Source organism: Pholis gunnellus (assembly GCF_910591455.1).
Source record: "Pholis gunnellus genome assembly, chromosome: 19".
In the NCBI taxonomy this organism is placed as follows: Eukaryota; Metazoa; Chordata; class Actinopteri; order Perciformes; family Pholidae; genus Pholis; species Pholis gunnellus.
In genome coordinates this window covers 13,988,226-14,008,412 of record NC_136546.1, presented here as the reverse complement: position 1 = coordinate 14,008,412, position 20,187 = coordinate 13,988,226, and the positions used below count along the sequence as shown (strand labels likewise).

Below are 20,187 nucleotides of genomic sequence, written 5' to 3'. Positions count from 1 at the left end.
ACTGTTACTCTGACGCTTTTGCAGCATGACTAAGAGGACATAAAAAATGTGTCACCTGAAATACCCGCTGTCCTAAATCAACCCAGGTGCAAAGATAAACCTCGACTTTCCTGTTGAAACATGTCGCTTAAGACATCAGTTTCACTCCACATATGAACCATTTGCGGACAACATTAGTTGATGGTTTCGCTAAAAGAATAAAATAATTTAAGAGCTTATGCAATGCCTTCAGCAAAAAAAAGTCAGACACTATGAGGATGCAAGGAAAAGTCTCGTCACCTCTCTTTCAGGTCATACAGTAGATGTTTTTTTGGCAAAGTAAGAACTGAGTTTACTCACATGGGAAGCACAGACTTCTTCAGGAATCCAGTTAAATTGAAATGTATCTCCTCTTGTCTCTTGTAGGGTCAGTCGAGTACATGTGGCAGAGCTCACTGGTCCCCTGATTACAAGATAAACAGCTCTGACGAACAAAGTGTGACAAGCGACAGCTGATGGGTTGCACTTCCAACACATTTACCTGGAGCTGCTTGAGAGATTTGTGACTTTCAGCACTGAGCTCCTCCTCTTGGCAATGCTCACGGCCATGTAGATATCATCAATCTACACACACTGTTGATGCATTGCCTCTTTCTGCCAAGCTTGTGTGTGTGTGTCATCAACCGTCTTGCGGTATCCCCAGAGCTATTTTTTTTTCCCCGCCAGATTACCAATTTCACAGAAGATTCCCGAGGAGATTTTAGTTTTGCCTTACAAAGTGAAAAAAGTAGAAGACGAATGACAATGTATGACATTCTTCTGGTTCATTTTATGGGTCAGGTGCATTCATGGAAGCTGTAACGTGACACAAATACTGTTTTGGAGGTTGGCTGCGGTCCATAACCGTGTGCGCTTGAGCGAAACCTATTTAGATTTAATTGCAGTATTAGTCCTTGGCTCACATAACTGAAAGAGTCAGTCTATTATCTAAACGATGTGTGTGTTATCATTTTAATAAACACGCTTCATTCTTTATGTTTAAAAGGAGTTTGTTTGTTTTCACACTGACTTCTACTATCTATCTGATCTGTGACGTATGAGTGCAATAATCAAACTGGAGTAAAAAATAGTATCTGTCCAACATTACCCAATGGATTGAAACACAAAAGGCACACAGCAAAAGTTATGGTTGAGTGAGACAAAATGACATCTGGTGATATATTAAAACCACTTTGAACGGATCAAAACAACAACCGTGGAGGTTTGATGCCTATCTGCGTCTAACAACACAGCAAACTGTGATCGTTCTCCTTTGTGCTTTCATGTGGCTTCTGAGAAATGTTGTCAGCTGATGGAGGAAATCATGCACAGACAGTGTTGCTTCAAGGCAATAACATGCACATATATATGAGGACACTGATGCTACAAAGTCATGCAGAGTAACACGTTTAACAGGATCTGGGTGTTACTCTGTTTTTGGGTTCTGACAGAGTAGCTCATCGGGACATGGTTTGTTTCAGATCTGAAATGCTACAATAAAGGGTATTCACTTATTCTACTTAAAATGTCTCAATAAATATTGGATGGACTGCCAGGAAATTGTATCATGGCCTTCATGGTGCCCAGAGAACGAATCCTACTGACTTTGGTATTCCTCTGACTTTTTGTATCTTGCATCACTAAGAAGTTGTCCATTGAGTGAAATACCTCAACTACTGTTTGAGGAATTGACATAAAATTGGCTGCAGACGTTTATGTCCCCGTCAAGATGATTTGTAGTCACTTTGGGGATTTCCTGACTGGTCGTCTCACACCATCATCAACATTACAATTTGTTAGAAGATCTGGTTTATGAGCAAATACCTGCCAAACTAATGGCATTCCCATCAGCCTCAGCTGCACTTTGTGTTTAGTTTTAATTATCAAATGTTAGCATACTAACACACTAAACTAAGATGGTGAACGTTGCTAAACATCTTTTTTTTCCCCTATTATGGCAAAGTCATGACCCCAAACTACTTTGCCTTTCATTGGCTTACCCAAGAGAGAGAGAGAGAGAGAGAGAGAGAGAGAGAGAGAGAGAGATTACTAATCCAGTCTTGGATCTTTGATGCCAATAAAGCCTTCACACACAGAGCTGCAGCTTTCTCTTAGTATCCCTTTGAGGCCCAATACAGGATGTTCACTAAAATATTTATTTTCTCACTTTACCGTACATTTCTCACAATAAGTAATAGAATGAAGTTGTGTTCCAGGTAAATTAATTTCACACTGATTCCATATGTCCTCTGTTGATTGTCGTGGACACAATGTGTTGGTCTAATCCTTTTTCACAGGAGACTTTTCACTTGTCACAGGAAGAGGAAAATCACAGGTGCAACAAATGAACAAAGATTTGGCTCTATTCAAGTGTCCCAGTGCCAATTAGCTGTAAAGCACCATGCCAGGGCTCTACAGTATATTGTGCATGCTGTCTTGTTGTCACATATCACGGCTTATCGGGGCACTTAGAGCCATCGCTAATGTCATTAGTTGCACCTGTGCTTATGACGAGTGAAAAGTCTGCTAAATGTGTTTTCCTACTTATTTGTTGTGAAAGTGTGTTTGGTTATCTAGAAAAGCATCACGGTTCTCATTGTGTGTGTGTCCAATTTTATCAATTGGTTTAAGGTGACCCCCATACTTCCTGGCTATTTTGTGCCAGGTATTACATCAGTAAGTTTCATTTATTTTTTTGATGGTATAATATACAATCTCCTGTGGGTGTTGGTGTGCTACAAGCTGTATTATTGTACAATTCCACATGACAATATATTTTACTTGACAGTGTTTTATTGGTGCCTGCAAATGTGTGCATATGTGTGTGTAACTGCAAGTAAGAGGGAGAAGTTAAAGAGATATTAGGTCTGGGTATCCTTTCCATGCTTTGACGTTTAAGCTTGAATGTGCTCTTCTGATTTGTTGATGGTCATAACGATGAGGCAGCGGAGCTTAACCCAGCAAACTATCATGAGCTAAGACACCACTGAGGCCTCATTAGTCTCATAATAAAATATATTTTACAGGCAATTCATACATCAAGTTGTATTTCATTCATAAAAAGTATTACAACTGCATAGTCTCTTCACTATTTGTAAATATTTTATCCTAATGTACAATTAATATTTAGCATTTTATAGTATATAATATATTTAGTAGCTTATTTGATTTTTTTCTTGTGTATAGTGGATGGTCATAGTATATGTAGGGCTCTAATTCATTATATGTAATACACATTTTTTAAAGTTACTTATGTAAACGATGCATATTCTCATGTACTTCAGGTGCAGAGATATTTAAATGTTACTGCATGGGATAAAAATGTTTTACCCTTTCATGTTAAGGATTTAATAAATATGACAATAACCTTTATGTATTTGCCTCACAGTCAGACAAATTGACATGAAATGAAAAGCACAGTCAAACAAACACAATATATACAAATAAAGTATTTGTATTGATACAAATGGACGGAATAAAATAAAGCTTAGAAAGGTAAACATAATTTAGATAGTGGTGATCACAACTACCAGGTAGCTCTCAGTCCCGTGATTATGTAATTTCAATGAGCAGGTATGGGTTTCCTTAAGGATGAATGACGGACCAATCAGAAGCCGCGCTCCACTGACCGTCTGCTTAGGCGGGGCATCACACCAGACGCTCTGCTCGCTCATTGGACACTGAGCGCTATGCCCATGACTCGCCAACCAATCAGCGGCGTCAGTCGATCTGGCGACTTCCCTCAGTCTCTCCATGGTGCTGCTGCCGCTGCTGCATCTCAGCGACGCATCGCTCTGATGGGGAACATCTCTCCAGCTTTACACATCAGTTTGTCAGAGTAACAGCTGAAAACCCGAAGCAACATGGACATCCTGAAGTCACTGGGCCACCCGGAAGAGATATTCAACCTGTTCAAATATAAAATGGGGGGATGCAGAGCCTTCATGCGAAAGATGGATTATGTGAGTAAACCCTCCGTTTTATACTGAGAATAAACTTGTCAGATGAGTATGAAGGCAACATGCAAGATGGATACACTGGTTGCATTTACAGATTTGCCTCTTGGATCAAGTAGCACATGATATCCCCCTTCAACAGACCACAGACCGCTATTCTGTAGCAACACGGAAATTTACATTGGCCTATTAAAAGTCAGGCTGCATTGTAATGGATTGACCTAAATGGTGATAACAGAGTCAGCTCGTTGATCTAATTAGATCTCTTACTCCGGTGTTGGCTCAGATGTACACAAGGATTTACGTTACATAATGAGCTTGGAGGGTTCAACGGCGGGGATGGATGTTGTGCGCATGTTTCACGGATAATCCCAATGTTTTAACACCAATGAAAGAGAGAGAGAGAGAGAGAGAGAGAGAGAGAGAGAGAGAGAGAGAGAGAGAGAGAGACCCAGAGAGAGAGAGAGAGAGAGAGAGAGATGCATAGACTGCATCATGGTGTGAGTCTTTAGTAGTCCTTTATTAGGGTTGGCAGCATTATTAAGTGACCCAGACAAAAGTTTAACTCAATTTAATGTGAAGTCTGAGATCCATGTATATCATGCGTAGCAACTTCCCCAAATGGCTTCTCTCACCTCATGGTCCTGTTCTGCAAATGTGGTTTAACAAACTCTCTAATTGTAATTCTCAAATCTGACCTGCTTTAATCAAACTGAAATAATCCTGTTTATTCCCATCTAGCTAATTTGGTTCTTTGAAAGCAGTCTGAAGATTATTTATTTTTTAACGCTGGGTGAAGTTACCTTGAGCAACACTGCGCTCTTATTTTGAAATACAGACAAGATGAGCAGAGAGTTGAAACCATGATCAGCATTCATATTATTGGCTCAGTCCTGATCATGTGATTGCAGCGTGACGTAGTTGGGAATAGAGCATGCACTGGTGCAATACATGTGTAGACATAAGACACATTTTATATGTTTAAATATTACCAGAGGTTACATGTGATTAGAGGTGTTAACAACATTGAGTTATGCAGATAAAGTAGTAGAAGAAGAAGCAGATTATGAAATACACAGCTGGTGTTGTTATGGGTAGAGGTGGGAGGAGCGACGTAATCATAACAGCAGATCTACAAACGCTGTGCGGAGACCCTCTGTACTACGCAGTGAGGTGAGCCTGTTCTGAGGTCAGTGGAGCGCTTGATTTAGCTCTCCCAGGCGCCCCCCCCCCCAGCGTTTTTTTCACCTCACTCGACCCCCTCAACTCGTGTGTCCTCTAGCCTACATGTTTCAAACTTCCCCACCAGCCGTGGCGTCGACATGTTCAGAGTCGTGTTATAGCTGCGGGGTCGGTCGTGCTGCCAGGTTATTCGCATGGCCGGAGCTTGCTGCAAGTGTCCGGTCTCGCTGTCCTTGTTCAAGCGCTCTCTCTCGGTTGCACCACGGGGCGGCGGGTCCGCTCCTCGGTCCCTCCTGCTGGGCTGGAGGCTAGGTGAGCGGGGCCTGCAGGAGGCCGCCCGACCCTCCAGCGCCCTCCGACCCGCAGGCTTTTACCGACACACGGGCTTCCTCTGTCTCTCCTACCAGGAGTCCATGAGTGAGAGTCTGCGGACCTGCTATCTGTACCTGAACCAAACCAGCCGGAGTTTTGCAGCTGTGATCCAAGCGCTGGACGGGGAGTTGAGGTGGGTAAAACCTGGCTGCATGGGGGTGTGTCTGCATGCGTACATGTTTTCTTTCGTGAAGGGCATAACCCGGGGCGTCGGCTGGGGTTGCTTCCCTTTTCTGCACATATTTTATTTTACTATGAACAGTTCAGACATGCTTGGATTGGATGCATTACTCTAGGAAAGAGTCAACAGCAAAGTGTTGGCATGTCCTGTGGAGACGCGAGAATGTCTGGTTGCAAAACACAAAGATAGCTTATCAATAGCTAATATAGCCTCAATAAAGCAAAATGCACTGCAACCCGTGGCTGACCCAAGCCACTTTAGGGGTATACCAGTAACAATTCAAATGTAAATGAGTGGTGACATCTCCACTATAATACCAGAGACAAATATTTCTTTATTTCTGGCAATTACACACTTTTGCCTAACCAACAGTTAAAACCCCCAACATTCAATTTACAGTGATTTGAAACAGACAAATTATTGCTTTGGAGAATCTGGAACCAACAAATGTTTGGTATTATTGCTTGATAAATTACATAGATGATGACTTCAAAATGTCACTCTTAAAAAAACAAATGCTTTTGATGCAGACATTCAGAAGGATATTTCTCCTGTTGTGTTTTAAAGCGGTCTCCTGTGTTTCTGATCCAGACATGCAGTCTGTATTTTCTACCTGGTGCTGCGAGCGCTGGACACAGTGGAGGACGACATGACCATCCCTCTGGACAAGAAGGTTCCCATGCTGAATGATTTTCACACCTACCTGTACCAGGATGAGTGGCGCTTCACCGAGAGCCAGGAGAAAGACCGTCAGGTTCTGGCTGATTTCCCCACGGTCAGTAGCACTGCATGGTGGTACGGTGACGTGCAGTAGGCAGGTATATTAGGCTCTCCTGGCTTAATTTACTGATGACTAGTTCTTCCTCAATAACAGAATAATATACCGTGTTAATGACAGAGTTGAGTTTCTAAGTTGGTGTGATGGCATGTGAAGAAATGTCTCAAGTGAAATCTTTGTCACTCAGATTAATAGCTGTTATAAATCCGTACCGCTAACCTTCATGTGTACTTGCCACCCAGATATCACTGGAATTCAGAAACCTCGCTCAGGAATACAGAGACGTCATCTCCGATATCTGCCACAAAATGGGAGTGGGAATGGCCGAATTCCTGGAAAAGAAAGTGGGATCCATGAAGGAGTGGGACCTGGTAAACGTCAACCTGGTTTTATAATTGTGTTACGATGACAGCAAAAAGATGTTAAGACACACTACAGGGATATGTGTTTGAATGGCAATAACAAATACACAACTTAACAACACAAACAGATCTCTGTCACTGTTTATGGTACCGTTAGAGGATCAGACTGGCAGATTAGAGCACTAATGAGATACTATTGGGTGTCTTTGGCTGGGAGGAAAATATGTTGTTATTAACATGCATCTCTGCAGCTTATTTCTGTCTTAATATTGTATTTTCAGTCATTCTGGTCGCTTAAGTTTGATCAAGCATTACCACACACTATGTAAAACTTCATACAAACCCAACTAAAACATAAACCATATCTCTCACAATTTTGAATAGATGTTTAATTAGCACCTATGGTTATTTCAGTAACTGTGTGTGTTTAATCATAAGCATGTTGTCATACATACAATGCTGTGACAATAATAACCCACGCCACGTTGCCTTTTCTTCTTCTCTGTGTGCAGTATTGCCATTACGTGGCGGGGCTGGTCGGTATCGGTCTGTCTCAGCTGTTCTCTGCGTCCCAGCTGGAGGACCCAGAGGTGGGGCGCGACACCGAGCTGGCCAACTCCATGGGCCTGTTCCTCCAGAAGACTAACATCATCCGAGACTATCTAGAGGACACAAAGGAGGGACGGGCCTTCTGGCCACAAGAGGTAAGAACGTGTTCCTTTGTCCTGTTATGAGAAAGTGCTTCTGAAGACTTTACTGTGTTTTTCCATTTCCATTGTTCTTCGTGAAATGTATTTTAATATAACTCCTGGTGCACCTTTTTTATTCATTATGTGCGTATTGATTTAAAAACATATGTACCGTATGTGATGTGTTAATAACTTGTGTCCCCGTGCAGGCTTGGAGTCAGTTTGCAGGTCGTCTGGAGGACTTGGCCCAGCCGGAGAAGCTGGAGTTGGCTCTCTCCTGTCTCAATTTGCTGGTCACTGATGCGCTGCGACACGTTCCGGATGTCATCGCCTACCTGTCCCGCCTGCGCAACCAGAGCGTCTTCAATTTCTGCGCCATTCCACAGGTAACGGGTTACTTACCGAGTTCCAACAATGCATCGATTTTGATTTGTATGACCTAATAATCGAAGAGCCCATTAGCGTGCCGTTAGCTTTTTATCCTCCAATATATTCAGATACGGCAGAGAAATAAAAATTTTCATTTTAAGAAATGATATAGTTACAGAGCATATGAAAAAGACAAGATTAAAAAGAATAATGAAGGGGACAGAAGTTAACTAAATGTTACACCTTTCCTGACCAGGTGATGGCAATAGCTACACTGTCGTCATGCTACAACAACCCCATGGTGTTCCAGGGAGTGGTGAAGATCAGGAAGGGACAGGCGGTCACACTCATGATGGAAGCCACCAGCATGAGCGCCGTGCAGACCATCATCTCCCAGTACAGCCAGGAGGTGGGTGTGTTCTCGTGTGTGTTTTATGACCTATTTCACGCCACATTGGAGTGCTTTAACACAAACTGTCTTGCTCTACAGATTGTACAGAAGGTCTCCCACACGGACCCGTCGCGGGACAAAACCCTGCACATCCTGGCTCTAATCAAAGAGAAGTCCGCCCTGTCACAGTCCAGCCTCCCCTCCAAGACCCACCACCTGTCGCCCATGTACCTGTCTGCCGCCATGCTGCTCGCCGCTCTCAGCTGGCAGTACCTCAGCACCACTGCAGCACAGGCACAGGGCACGGGCGACATGCAGGGACAGTGAAACCCATTTGCCCTCACCTTTTTCCTGGGGCCCACAGACTCAGAAAGCCTCTTTGCCCGCTCTGGAGGTCCGGTTCGCCTCTGACGGGAGGAATCTGAAGGACGTCTTCCCACTTTGTCTCTCTTCGTTACGGCCGTCACAGGACCACGGGCGTATTTAGCAGGGCTGCACCATATGAGGAAAATATGTGATCATGTTGTATATATCGCAAAGAAGATCTTACTTGCGATAAATAAACAGATATCAAAGTTACTCAGTTCTGCCGCTTTCAGAATACTGAAGACACAACAGATTTCTTGTTGAAATTTAAAGGAAAGGAAATTATTTCCAACATTTTTCACCAAACAAATGGATCACTGAACTGTGGAGTTTTCTGCCGATGCTCTCTTTCAACTATTTCAAAAAAGATCTCTGGTTGCAATATCATGTTCTCTGGAGATATAATACTGTGCAGCCCTAATATGGAGGAGTTCACGTTGATGTGTGGTTATATTCACCAGCATAAATAGCACATAGAAACAATTCAGGGCGTTTTGTTGTTTGCTGTTTGATGTTTATGTTGATTGTGCGTTTTTTTTTTTGGTAACATTTTGACCCTTTTTTAATTGAGTGAAATTATTCGTCATATTTGGCCATTGGACAAATGGTACTTTTCTCCATTACGTGGTGACAGTACACGACACTGCTGCCCATTTTAGGAGTTTGGGGAACCCAGTCTACAAACCGCGGTCAAAACAAGATTTTGTTTAATTTTGTGTCAAATCTTAGTCTTTTTTCACGTGAAAACAAAGCTACTTAAGTAAATTCCACTTGTTTCTACAGGAGGAACACTCAAATGAAAGAACAGCGCCCTTTACAGTAAACGCGCTGCACGTTAGCATTGATTGGAACAGCATCCACTCACGGTAGAGCTTCATAATTCATCTTTAATGTCCGTGTTCTTTCTGTTTCAACCCTATGTCCTGTTGAAATAGGAAAAAAGAACAATGTTATTCCATAGTTTTGACATGGACTGTTTGAATGAGAATGATGTCTGAAATAAATGCATATTGAGATGGCTAGTTGAAGTGTCCTTAACACAGCTTTGGTGAGTAGAAAGGCTAGCACACAGTAACCTTGTACAGAACCAAAGGAGAGCTACAAACATTGCTATGTAATGTGTCATTTTGATTTGTACATATTTTAACAAAATAAAGAAGTGAACGGTCTGAATGGTGACTTTAAAATGATATTCTTTTACATTTTACAGCACGGTTTCAAGGTTTCTATGTTGGACGGCTCTTCGTTTGTGTTATTTATATTTCTGAGATTACCCACGAGTGTTCTTGCAGAGATCATAGCGTCATCAACATGAAGCAAAAGTAATATTTTTCCATCAAGTTTATGATAATTCTAAGATGCACATGTTCTCTTCATTTTAACAAGACAACCTTTGGAAAGACACTTTTGTTAGGTCACATGAGATGTTGACTGCCGATGCATTCATTTACCAGACATGTGATTCCATAACTTGCTGCTTATAAAAAGGACGGGAAGAAGTGAGAGGACATGTATTTCGTTCAGTGAGAGAAAGGAACTGCCTTGAAGAAAGTCCATTGAAACAACTGCATTACAGGTAAAAGCTAAGACTTATATTTGGAGATTTTGTTGTTTTTTTCTTTTAGGGGTCATTAACAATTCAATTTATATATTCAATGATACTTGGTGTATATAACATTTTTATATTCGAGTTCACTGTCAATAAGAAACGAGTTTCTTGATGCAGGTTATTATGCAGGTTATTATAACAAATATACTTTATATTCAGCTGATATTGTTCTCTGATAGTTTTATAAATAAAAAGTTGTTGGTCTGATTTTACCACAAAATATATGTTGTGATTTAAGTCCACAAAATCACAACTGGTTTTCTAGCCAGTGAAAATATAACAAGACCATCATTTTGAATTGGTTTTAACTTCAAAAGCATAAAGTTACACGCTAGCAAATAAATACATTACCTGGAACTATCTTTTGTTCTCTAGTTGCTTTGTACTTTGTGTATGTGCAACTTTGTCCAACTTCAAATTATATTACTTGAATTACAACAGAAATGTCAAATAATTCCCATGATTTTAGAAGAAGAAAAGAGACTCCAGTATGTCCTCATTTTTTACTGTTATAGCCTCATGATGCTCATGCTGCACCGTCTCATAAAACGCTGTCACGTCTCATAAAACGGAAACCTCTCCCTTGTGAGCAGTGGTGGACATACTGCAGTCCAGGTGATTATGTTGAAGTCTGACTGTCCTCTGTCTTGCAGGATGCGTCCACTGGCTCTCTTTTGTGTACTTGTGACGTTCTCCGTCACCCAGGCTCGGCCTCATCGCCCTCATGCCGCCTCAGAGATGGTCGAGCTTATCAACAAGGCCGACACCACCTGGACGGTGAGCAAATTTAGGGCATTTCTGGTCACTATCTCTGCAGAGAGAGAGAGAGAGAGAGAGAGAGAGATATGGCCACCTGAGGAAATTATAATCATGAATACTTTGATTTCTGTAATCTCACATTTGAACTCCACTCTCGCTCCAGGCCGGGCAGAACTTTCACAACATCGACATCAGCTATGTGAAGGGACTGTGTGGGACTATACTGAATGGACCCAAGCTGCCAGAGGTGTAAGTTTAACCATGTATGAGAGTGTGTGGGCATGGATATATGTGTGTGTGCAGTCTCTCAGTCAGCAGGTTCATCTAATCTGCAGTGCTCAGTGACCGTCCTCTCTTGTTCAAGGGTTCACAGTACCGAGGGCATAAAGCTTCCACACAGCTTCGACGCGCGCCAACAGTGGCCCAACTGCTCCACCATCCAACAGATCAGAGACCAGGGATCATGTGGGTCCTGCTGGGTGAGATGGACCGACAAAAAGACACAACGGCGGTTGATCCGTTGCTCCGTTGAGGGAATCCAGAAGATATCTTAAACCTGTGTTCCCTTTGATTGATTTCCCACAGGCCTTTGGGGCAGCGGAGGCGATATCCGACAGGTTATGTATCCACAGCAGTGGTAAGATCTCTTTGGAGATCTCTGCTGAAGATCTACTGTCCTGCTGTGATGAATGCGGCATGGGGTGAGTATTTGAGTAGCAAAATGAGTGTATTCCAGGTCTTTTTTAAGAGGACGTTAAGAGGGTTTTTTTTTTTTTTTTCTTGTGGACGCAGCTGTTTTGGTGGTTATCCCTCTGCTGCTTGGGAGTTCTGGGCAAAGAAAGGGCTGGTGACAGGAGGCCTGTACGGCTCCAACCTTGGTAAGTGTGACCTGAGATGGGTTAATACTGCTTTTCAGGAAGTAATTAAAAGGAAGTACAGTCTGAGCTGAAACAATGGCGTGTTCGACAGGCTGCCGACCCTACAGCATCGCTTCCTGTGAGCATCACGTGAATGGGACTCGTCCTCCTTGTCAGGGCGAAACGGAGACTCCTAAGTGTGAAGAGCAGTGCATTGATGGATACTCGCCATCCTATCAGAAGGACAAACACTTTGGTAAAGACCTCCTAAATGATCCAGTTACTTCCCCGTCCTACTGTGGCTTCTCTGTCACACACCCGTTTGTTTCCTGTGTCTCCCTATTCAGGCAAAAGCTCCTACAGTGTCCCATCCAAACAGAAGCAGATCATGACCGAGCTGTACCAGAACGGACCTGTGGAGGCAGCTTTCTCTGTATATGCAGATTTTCTGCTGTACAAGACTGGTGAGGCCGGTTCGACTTTGTCTACCGACTAGCTACTACACTCTGAAACTGTATACTGTTTGCACAGAAACCTCTCCTCAACACACGGCGGCATGCCCGCAGGCAGGAAAACTAAATAATGTACTACAATTGAAGCAGTTTCAATTGAAACTTGAAACCTTTGACCTGCTTTATTTGTTTATTTTATACGTCGTCAAAGACACATTATCATTATGCCGGCCACGTTTGCTTGTTGGTCTTCCAAATTTGAATCCTACTATAGTAGTTCCCAACTGTTTGGTCTCGCGAGCCCTTAAAATGAAGCGATACGTGACACCTCATCACATATTAAGGCCTTATTGTGGACATGAGTGGTGAGCAGTTCAACCAAAGAGTGATTCTTCCTTCTCAGACTGTTGCCTTTGAAGGACTATTGAGATAAAAGTATTCTGTATACAGCAACAAAAAAATAAGAAAAGGTAAACTTACATTTGTGTAACTGTCCTACAAAATATAAATGTAGGGATTTTTTGGCAGGTTGACTCAAATTGTAATATTCCTTATAGATGTTAAGATGAGGAAAACCACCACTGTTGTCCTTTAACGCCTTTGTTATTGCACTCGATGCTACTCTACTGCAGGTGTGTACCAGCATGTGACAGGTGATATGCTGGGCGGTCATGCCATCAAGATCCTCGGTTGGGGGGAGGAGAATAAGACGCCCTACTGGCTGGCTGCAAACTCCTGGAACAGTGACTGGGGAGATAAAGGTGCGACAAAACCAGGGTCTGGGACATCATGTTTCGTGGTCACTTATTCTTTATGTTACGTAATAAATTTGCCGATGAGCGATATGGTTAAGAAGTTTAAATCATGTTTTTGTGTCTTCTTATTTCAGGTTTCTTCAAGATCAAGCGTGGAAATGATGAGTGTGGTATCGAGTCAGAGGTGGTTGCAGGAATCCCACTCAACTAATGAGACCGGGCTGCAGAAGATCCTCAAATCAAGTCAATCAAGAAAGATTTAAAGAAAGACCTTATTTTGTAAGACACTAAAGGAAAATACTGAGAGATGTCATGCAATCAACAAGGAATAAATTGTGAAACAATAACTTTAGTGCTTGCTTTGTTATTGTTGTGGATGAATCACTATGTTTATCTCCAGTTTCAAATTAGATCATTTTTACAGCTTCACAAAGGAATTCAAAAGTCTGTAATAAAACCAAGTTAGCCTATCTAGAATGGTGCCGGTTTGAGTGAGGCTGTATGTAAAGTTTATATTTGAATGCATGGAGAAGATATTGTCTGTTATGACCTGTGTGTTGTCATAATGGGAGACGTGGACTTAACGGGGTTAAGGATCTTTTTTTTGTCATTCTTACAAAGCTGGGATATGCAGGAGAGAGTTCTCACTCTGCTTCCATTTCTAGGAAACACAATGGTGACGCTATTTTTAAAGTCAGTTGCAAATTCAAATGTTCAAGCACAATTTTTCTCTTCATGCAACAAGAACACACCCAACTGATACTTGCAATTATACCAGTTTTCAGTTTTTTTTTTGCATGCCATGTAATGATGAATTACACCTAATTAATCTGTGGCCTTGTGAAAAAAAAGGGAAAGCAAGAAATGCACTTTATTTATGAAACCCCCAACCTTGTTAAAAGCGGTACAGAATGTGGCGGTAATGCACCTCATACGATTGTTGCCAACCGGCCGGCGTTAAATAACAAAGAAGAAGAACTGCGCATGCGTGTCAGTTAACGTCCATGTTTGTAGTCCGTCTGTGAATACCGCTTTAATAACCCTCGTGCACGGTGAAGGCGGACCGTTATAACACGAGCTAAAGACGCCCTCTGACAATGGAGGCGTCTGTTTTTTAAACATACGATCTTCGGTTGTCGGTCTGACAGAAACCAGGAAGCAGCAGCAGCTCCCGGAGGAAACACCGCTGAATAAAAAGCCTTCAGGTGGATAGCGGCTTTTTGCTTTTGCCATCACTGACAGAGAGGCGATGGGACGTCTCGGAGCAAAGGAGCGGCTGTAAAACAACATCTTTACCGTTATAGCTGATGGTGATGAAGGCAGGTTGTCAGGCATTACTGTAACTACTGTCCCCGTTGTGTCGGTTAAAAGTACCGTCAGCTAGCCGGTTAGCTCTCTTCTGCAGCTAACTAAATAAGACAATAGCAATGTTGTTATCTCATTGGGAGCTATGGAGAACATATTGGGAGTGTGTTTCCAGGCCTTACACGGTGTTCATCTGCTCCTTCACGGCCGCACTGTACTATCTGTGGGGCCGCAAGAGTCAGGTCAGTCACTGTGGTAAAGGTTAGACAATGACCGCACTACACTCCTTCTCTTCTCTATCTCCTTCTCTGCTTCTCTTCTCTTCTTCTCTTTTATTTAATACATTTGTTTTTTTGTTTGTTTGAGGTTGTACTATATTTTATTTATTTGTCCTTGTCTAATATAGCTGTCTCTTTATTTTTTTAAATTTTACATCAGAGAAATCCTGTTATAAGTTCTACATAATTGAACATAGTTGTGATCATATACGAAATATATCTTATAGTTATAATTGTTGACAGCCACATTAATAAACACTTAAACGTGTTACAGGGAGATTGAAATACAGTGTTACCGGTTATTTTCCTTATTGATTGATCTGCTGATTACCTTAGTCTACAAAATATGATAAACACTTTAAAAAAAAAAAAGTTAATTGCAATTTCCAAAAGCCAAAAAAACAATATTATATTACGTTTACAATGATATAAAACTGAAAATCAGCAAATCCAGGACCTGCAAATGTTTGCTATTCTAACTAGATATATTACTTTAACTTTAATCCAACTTCCAGCCTTTGATTATATGTCAACTACTCAATGAGTGTTGGTTTAGTACCATATAATACTCATGTCGTATGCTGGGCAAGTTAACCACTACATGTAACATGTGCATGCTAGTTGTGTTTCCATACGTCATACAGAATAGGTTTCATATTGGGTTGTGTTTGTCAGATTTTGTAGACACTGTACTGTTTACCACGCCACGTAAACACACACATACGCACCTTGCTTTTAAAGCTGCATACCTCCTCATAATATACTATCTGGTGTTGCATGCTTGCTTGTCTGTCACAACTACTAATGTCAAGAAACCTGTGGGTTTTTTTTGTTAAAATGTTGTCTCTTATATACTCTCAGACACCAGCCCTGGTCTCGAGCCAGGCGTTCAGTGCGTTCCTCCACAAGCACTGCCCTGTGGTGGCTGAGCGCTTCAGTCCCACTCCGTGGTGCTGGGGAGGCCGGCTTCAAACGCTGGTCTGTGCCGTCCTCAAGTCCAGACCCCCCGTCACTTATCGCAAGTAGGATGAACCTCCTGCACGAGTTCCCAGTCATCCTGTTATCTATATATATATATATATATATATATATATATATATATATATATATATTTTATAGTGTTTACGTACGTGCGTGCTAGTAATCCTCCCTTCATCCTTCAGTGAGCTGATAAGTACAGTCGATGGGGGTCAGATTTCTCTGGACTGGATGGACAATAAGGACAGTGCGACCTACCCAGAGTCCTCTACACGTCCCACAGTACTGATCCTCCCAGGCCTGACAGGAAACAGCAAGCAGTCCTATGTGGTGCATGCCCTCAACCAGGCCACCCGCCGCGGATACAGGTCAGTGGTGCCCCTCACTTGCCCCCCTCCCCCTCTTTAATGATGAACTTCTTGAATTTAATGTCCAGTAGCTGTTGTAGCCGTGATCATAAATCATGTTTTTTTTTTTTCACTCCAGATGTGTGGTTTTCAACAACAGAGGGCTTGGAGGGGAAGAGTTGCTGGTGAGTGCAGTTATTACCTAATAATCTATGACCATGCCACATTTAAATTCCGCTGCTATTTACAAAACGTTTTTTTTAAGAACTAGAAAAGAGTACCCAGAGTGCAGAGCTACGCCGAGGGCGTCAGCAATGAACACTGGTTCTTGGTTTTGGTCCTTTCACTGGATTTGTTGTAGGAGTTAAAACTCAAAATCTGGCACTTGAACACAGCGTATAACGCTCCTCCTCTGTCCCTCTGCTCGCTTCAGACGCCTGTCACCTACTGTGCAGCCAATACCTCAGATCTTGAGCATGTGGTGCACCACATTAAAGGACTTTACCCATCTGCCCCTGTGCTTGGTGCTGGTGTGTCTTTGGGAGGGTGAGTCGGTGCATGGTGTGATGGTTTCCAAGGGCTCGCATTTCTCCGATAAAAGTTTATTTTATGGTGAAATGGATTCCTATCTTTGTTTCCTCTCTGCCTTTTGTCAAATACGCTGTCGTCTTTTCCTGTAACTTTCTCTCCTGTCGCCCCGTACAGCATGCTACTGTTAAACTATCTGGCCCGTAAGCGTTCAGACTCGGGCATGGTGGCGGGTTTCACCATCTCAGTCCCCTGGAACGCACTGAAGTCTGCCGCCTCAATGGAAGAGCCGCTCAATTGGCTGCTCTTCAATAGATACCTCACCGCCGGCCTGTGTAGTGCTGTCACCAGGTCGGATAAGTTGCATTTTCATAAATTCCTTTTGTTAGTTTAAACATTTGTTGTTGACTCGGTTTAACAAAACAAACCATGTTTCTCACAGGCACAGGAAGGTTCTGGAGAAAGTGGTGGACATCGACCATGTCTTGAAGGTATGGTCCGTTCTTTACTTTTACTTTTCTATCATAGTTTCCTATGTTTGATGGCCTTTCCTTTTTCATTTCATCCCCTCTCCTCTAGGCGCAGACTATCCGCGAGTTTGACGAACGCTTCACCTCTTTGCTGTTTGGTTATAAATCTTGCACGGACTATTACTTCGATGCCAGCCCGGACAATAAACTCCATAATACAGCGGTTCCCATCTTGTGTCTCAACGCTGCTGATGACCCCTTCTCTCCCCAGCACGGTGAGTAAAGCAACAGGAGAAGATGGGAGATGTTTCAGTTTTTTTTTTTCTGATCAGTTCTATGAGTCGACTGCCGGATGTTATGTTAAAATGGCTGAAAACGGGATGCGGTGGTGTGTCTGAATTGATGTGTTTCAACCTAAAAACCCAGTGAAGCTGCTCTTTAAGCCTTTCTCCTGTGCTGTGGTGAATATTTCAGTCCGCATGCTACAAAAGAAGTGTCCTATTGAATGTTTTAGCAAGTCTAGCTCACTAAATCTTTCCCAATGTGTTTCCTCCTCGACGCGCAGCCTTCCCGTTGACCACGATCCAGAGCCTGCCTAACGTTGCTCTGTTGTTGACGGCCCGCGGTGGACACATCGCCTTCCTGGAGGGTTTGTTTCCCCGGGGTGAAAGCTACATGGAGCGCCTGTTTGGCCAGTTTGTCCAAGCCGCCTTCGAGCACCCCAAGGACATCAGCAAAGCCTGTGGCGTTAAGGACGAGCAAAGGGGCTGATCACCTTTCCACCCCCCCGTCACTCTGTTTGTACTCTGAACTATAGGATTGCTGCTAGCTGAGGAGAATATGAAGTCACCGGCATCATCGTCGTCACTGAAACGCATTGCTCAGCTTTGCATGTCGTCGTCATACCACAAAAACGTTGGGTCTCCTCGATGTGTGCACAGAGAATGACCGACTGTATTGTACAATCATACGACCTCACTGCAGCGATGCTGTCTACCTCCTCATCTTCTCAGGTTCTCTTTTAATGAGCAATCAAAAGGAGATTTAAAAAACAAAAGTGCATAACTAAGTCAATGCCTACTATTGCATCAATACGCACAAAAAAATATATATATTGGTTTAAAAGAAGTCAATAGACTGTAAATCGATTTGAATCACGTTTCTCTCTTGCAGCACTGTAGTGTTTGTTGAAACCAAAATGCACAGTTATTGATAGAAAACGAGTGCTTTAAGTTTAAATACTATTTGAAAATGTAATTTTAAATAGAAATGAACTGAATGTGAAAATAACACAGCGGCACAGATATGCTGTTTGTTTTGCCTCATAAGTTAGACTTGTGTTCCTTCCAGTGTGCAACATTCCTCAAAGGATTATTCTCCCCCACTTCTTCGCCCTGTTTCTCAATGCTCGCCGCACCTTTGCGGTAATCCTGCCAACGGTTCAGTTATTAAAACTGTTAAGTCTCAACCCTGAAAGCACCCACACAGCAGGAAAACACAGATCTGCCATGAAGGAAACTCGCATGGCAATTGTAAGATAGCTTCATCATCTGAGTTTTTTGATTTTAAATTGAAAAAAAAAACTGAAATGTAAAAGTGTAAAAGTATTGTGTGCTTGTATATGCTGTTTGCAGTGTGCTTGGTTGCCATGTAAATTATGCAGTACATCGGAGGTGAAAAAGCTGACGCTGTAAAAAGTACTTGAGGTATTATGTACCCGCTGTCAATAATTTAATAGCGTTTTTTGAAGTTGTGCGTGTTGTTCTCTGCCTTTTGTTCCCCCACTGATGCACATTGTTTGGGGAATGGGCAATAGATTTTAAAGACATGTATCTAGTTTGTAGTTTTGAGTTGAGTCACTGATTTTATTGGTGTGTGAACTGAATGTCGTAGAACATGTAGAGGGTTTTTAATATGTGTGTGTGCAACACCAATAGTGCACTGATGAATTAAATGCATCATTTTATAGTGACAATACCAAGGGAACTTATGATTGATGTCATTATTACTAGAAGCTGCAGTTACATAAATGTGAAGCTTATAGCAGCAAATGTTGGTAATTATTGGCATATTGAGTTTATTTGCTCATCAGCTCTTTGCAGATGTTCACCACTTTCACTTTAATTGATGTGTATTGTTAATGGACAAATGCTTTTTGTATTTGTTTCCACTTTCCCTTCTGTATGAGCTGTAACCACAATCACAGAGTGTTTGCAATAACAGTTAAGATTGTTAGCCTTCGTCTGAAAGAACTTTGGGCATTATGAACAATCTATATTTGTTTTTTTGTGAAATACACTTGAATTAAAGAATGATAAAAATGCAAATTGGAATCTCAGTTTGTGATTTAACATCTGGAAGTGATTGTAAACTGAAGACATCCGTAGAACTCTGTCTCATAAGTCGTAGCAATGCCTAATCCAGCCTGGGTGTGTTTTGATTAACACAAATCGCCATATTGGTCCTAATGGAAAAAGGTCACACAACACACACAGCCAGTCACTGAGTTCCCTGCTGTTCCACAGCCGGAATCCGAGAACCTTTTATCTCTGATCGGCGGGGTCGATGTCGTTTATTAACCAGACAGAGTATCAATAATTAACTGTGAACAATAAAGGCCCACGCCCTCTGTCACAATGCTAACCCTTCAGCCTCATTTAGGTCCATTTAATGACGCTGCGGCCTGGAAAACATCCAGGCGTTTACTCTGTGGAAAAACCTAATGAAGTAGGCACTTTCTAACTCTGGCAGATATAATCAGAGTTGTCCTGGTTGCCCTCAGCGATCATGATTACCCTCAACTCCAGGTGTCACGTATGTGAATGTGACTCAGGGGAAAGGCACTCACTGTGATCATATTATAAAGAGATTGTCTTTGAAGAACTGGATCTTTTTCCTCCGTTTACAAAAATATGAAAGTAGAAGACTTCACTTCCCCTTTCTGTCATCTTGACTTTCTCATTATTTACTTATTCCTCCACTCGGGTATTTGTCTTCTTTGTCAGCAGGAAATAATATATCACAGCTAAATGTCACAGAAATCACAAATCAGCAGTTAGGTTTTCAAGTTTTAAAAAACCCCCCACAGGATACACAGACTACGTTTGAGAGACAACAATAAAATGCATTGAAATCAGCCAAATAAAATCTGGTTCAAATGTGCATTTTGGCAGCTGAGCAAGATT

The 20,187-nt window shown here is 42.2% G+C and overlaps 3 protein-coding genes across 4 annotated transcripts; all 3 read left to right on the top strand.

Annotated features, from left to right (window-relative positions):
• The first annotated feature begins 3,876 nt into the window (after positions 1–3,876).
• Positions 3,877–9,825, top strand: fdft1 (farnesyl-diphosphate farnesyltransferase 1). 2 transcript variants are annotated; one of them, XM_079179891.1, is made up of 8 exons: positions 3,877–3,980; positions 5,564–5,661; positions 6,301–6,484; positions 6,730–6,858; positions 7,362–7,553; positions 7,748–7,924; positions 8,164–8,316; positions 8,398–9,825. In XM_079179891.1, exons 1-8 carry the CDS (start codon positions 3,882–3,884, stop codon positions 8,623–8,625), a joined length of 1,260 nt encoding a protein of 419 aa, XP_079036017.1. In that variant the 5' UTR covers positions 3,877–3,881; the 3' UTR covers positions 8,626–9,825. The 2 variants fall into 2 exon arrangements, with proteins under 2 accessions (XP_079036017.1, XP_079036016.1); XM_079179890.1 differs by lacking the exon at positions 3,877–3,980 and having other exon boundaries at positions 5,228–5,661.
• Positions 9,826–10,927: 1,102 nt separating this feature from the next.
• On the top strand, positions 10,928–13,307 carry ctsbb (cathepsin Bb; the record flags this gene model as incomplete). Its single annotated transcript, XM_079180709.1, has 9 exons — positions 10,928–11,050; positions 11,196–11,281; positions 11,397–11,511; positions 11,618–11,733; positions 11,825–11,910; positions 12,002–12,145; positions 12,237–12,353; positions 12,974–13,102; positions 13,231–13,307. 9 exons carry the CDS (start codon positions 10,928–10,930, stop codon positions 13,305–13,307), a joined length of 993 nt encoding a protein of 330 aa, XP_079036835.1.
• Positions 13,308–14,247: 940 nt separating this feature from the next.
• On the top strand, positions 14,248–19,323 carry LOC306711589 (phospholipase ABHD3-like). Its single transcript, XM_079180598.1, has 9 exons — positions 14,248–14,643; positions 15,541–15,701; positions 15,843–16,025; positions 16,144–16,189; positions 16,438–16,550; positions 16,710–16,883; positions 16,975–17,023; positions 17,112–17,277; positions 17,568–19,323. The coding sequence occupies exons 1-9, from the start codon at positions 14,524–14,526 to the stop codon at positions 17,771–17,773; spliced, it is 1,218 nt and encodes a 405-aa protein (XP_079036724.1). The 5' UTR covers positions 14,248–14,523; the 3' UTR covers positions 17,774–19,323.
• Positions 19,324–20,187: the final 864 nt, after the last annotated feature.